The following is a 3,006-nucleotide window of genomic DNA, read 5'->3' on the forward strand; positions in this document are numbered from 1 at the left end:
GAGAGAGAGAGAGAGAGAGAGAGAGAGAGAGAGAGAGAGAGAGAGAGAGAGAGAGAGAGAGAGAGAGAGAGAGAGAGAGAGAGAGAGAGAGAGAGAGAAATGGGATATATTATTTTTAAAATACAAACAATATTGCTGGAAAAATTGTAACAATATTTTGTTAATTAAAATAGCTTGTAATTGCATTTTGCAGCCACAATGTCATTAAGCATGCTCAGAATAAAACAAAATGAAATGGATCCTATATTCATGAATGTCCACTGTATACTGCATATGTACATGTATATAATACAATATCACTGTTAATACATGTACTGTATGCTTAATAATAATATTGCTTTATTGTAACTTTGCTGTAACTACCAATCACGAATAGTAATTCCCTGCTAATATTTCCAACCATAGAATATATTATAAATAATAATTAATATGACCTCATGTATTTTACAAGTATATACTTATGAGGAAGAAGGAAAGAGAGAGACTAAGGAAAGGAAGGGAGGATGTGAAATTGAAAGTGACAAACACAACACATTCAAAGAAAATTATCAGCTGCATCCAGTTCTCTCTATTTGATGTTGCTTGGATAATCTTTAAGAAATATTTTTATACTCAAACCACACAAGCAAAACTCCCTCCCTTTTGGTCTTCATATATAAATATAGAACAGCCCTTTTATGGTAATGACTTAAAATAGTAACAGAGAACCAATGGAGCATAATAGGTTGATATAGTAAATACCATAGTGTGTACATGTACAGCTGCAAATAATAATTGAATCAATTTGAAAAGAATGTATAGAGAGGGACACTGTGTTATTGTATCACATGCTAATCATGTGCAACACCCAAAATAATAATAATAATAATAATAATAATAATAATAATAATAATAATAATAATAATAATAATAATAATAATAATAATAATAATAATAATAAATACAGGTATTGTATTACAGTGCATGTGATGTACATGTGTACAGTTAGTGCCAATGGCGGGTCTTATAGTACAACTTTTTAAAAATAATAGTAAAGACAGCTGCAGCATCTTAGAGCTACTTTAAACTGTTAACTTTTAATGGAAGCCACTCAAATTGTAGCGTCTATGGATGATTAGACACTTAATCACAACATAACACAAAAGAATTTATTATAATATATGCTATACTATTTTATTTGTTATTTTTGAAGGTATTTCATAAACAAAACATTCACTTTGACTCTCTCATTGTTTGAGAAGATAAACTATACAAAACATTAAATTGTTTATAAGACAACGTGACATGTTAATTAGGAAAGCTACAGTCAATTGTAAGTAAACAAAAACCTGCTAATAGTTGGCAAAAATAAAAGTGTTAGTGTGTTGTAATAATAAATATAAAAATATTATGCTTTTTGCTTACTGTCCACGTGCTACAAGAGACGAACGGGCCCATCTTGACTTGAATTACTACTCCTAAAGAAGAGATAACGAGAGATGAAGAGAGAGATTGGGAGAAGAGAGATTAATTACAGCAATACAAGGAGGGAAAAAAGAACAGAAGGAGAAAGAGAGAGGAGAGGGTGTTATTTCTTACCAGTTTGTGATAGACATGATGTAGTAAGGAGGAGCAGTGTTAGCGCGGCTATTGTACAGGATCTACTCCAGGCAGCCATTGGTACAGGTATTAGTGGAACTTGTAAGGCTCGGGCTGGTAATAAACTAAAGAGTTTGCTTACCACAGCAAAGTAAGGTTATAGTTATACAAAGTGACTGCCGGTGAAGTGTGAACTGTGAAGATTCTTTTCGTGACTTTTACAGCACATCACTTCCTCAATGGGTGGAGCTCAGGGTCAGAGCTGTGTATGCAGAGCATTGTTTTTGTAAAATCATTGTAAATTGCTTTTAAAAGTTGTGATCAGCTCAAATTATAATAGCATATAGACAAACATAATAGACATAAAGCAAGCCAAAATTATAACTTTAGATCTAATTATAGAACCACAATCAGTCAATCACTACATAGAAACTCTATTGCAACTATCACTATTATTATAGTTAGATCTAAAACTACAAACAAACAAAAGTCCACACACACACACACTATTAATCTTGTTACACTACTATTAATCTTGTTTGGGACACAAGGAAATTCCAAATTGATTGGCTAGAGATATAAGATGAACCTTTTGCTTCTCCAGATTATCAATTAAATCAGAATGAGATTTGACCGTTTCCCTATTAAATCTAGCTTGTTTCCTCCACTATAATGGATCCAAATTAAATATTTCTTTAGGATTGCTTTTACTTACTTCTCTAACTTGAGCATCCATCGCTTCTCTTTGTCTGGAATATTGCTGTTCCACATCAGTTATGTGTTTCTCAGCAGTTTTTCTATGCTCTTCTAGATAGCCCTATTTTTGAGAGGAAACAAAAATTATGCAAAATGAATCTAGAGTTTAAGACTGATTTATTACCCGTACTATTCCTGGTTTAATCTTTTCAAAATATTCATGACAGTCTTTTACAAAATGTTCTTCTAATTCCTTAAGGAAAGTATCAATTTCTGGTTCCCTTCAAACAATTTATAACATTTAAAAAATAGTGTGCACAATGACTAACAATAATGGACGTTTTGGATCGGTATCCTTAAATCCCAAAAATAATCTATAATAATTAATTTTGGTGTTTGCTAGAATTATTGTTTCAATACTCACCTTTTAAAAAAAATTTTGATCATATCCCAAAGGCTGTAATGCCTATGAACAAATTAGCTAAAATGATTTCAATACTGACAACCTTACACTTTGCTAAGTAAATCTTTTAATGTGAGAGTTGGGCTACATTAACAATACTGAAAATTAATAAAGCATAATGAAATTTACCTGCTGCTCACTGGTATTGTGCTATTATTTACAAAGATAGAAATGTCAATTTCAGGTAAATCAGACACTATGTATAATAAATAAATTAATCGGGCTACATTAAAAACCGTGTTGATTTACCATCTGTAGAAATAGGTGCA

General features: G+C 31.5%; 1 protein-coding gene across 1 annotated transcript; it reads right to left on the reverse strand.

Moving 5' to 3' along the window:
* Positions 1 to 2,069: 2,069 nt before the first annotated feature.
* Positions 2,070 to 2,933, reverse strand: LOC109591091 (uncharacterized; the record flags this gene model as incomplete). Its single annotated transcript, XM_020006895.1, has 5 exons — positions 2,070 to 2,245; positions 2,294 to 2,395; positions 2,459 to 2,555; positions 2,786 to 2,821; positions 2,867 to 2,933. Coding segments are annotated over 5 exons (440 nt in total), but the record flags the coding sequence as incomplete, so codon positions are not given.
* Positions 2,934 to 3,006: the final 73 nt, after the last annotated feature.

The sequence above is a fragment of the Amphimedon queenslandica genome, unplaced genomic scaffold (assembly GCF_000090795.2).
Source record: "Amphimedon queenslandica unplaced genomic scaffold, v1.1 AMPQUscaffold_8976_Cont19085, whole genome shotgun sequence".
NCBI lineage: Eukaryota > Metazoa > Porifera > Demospongiae > Haplosclerida > Niphatidae > Amphimedon > Amphimedon queenslandica.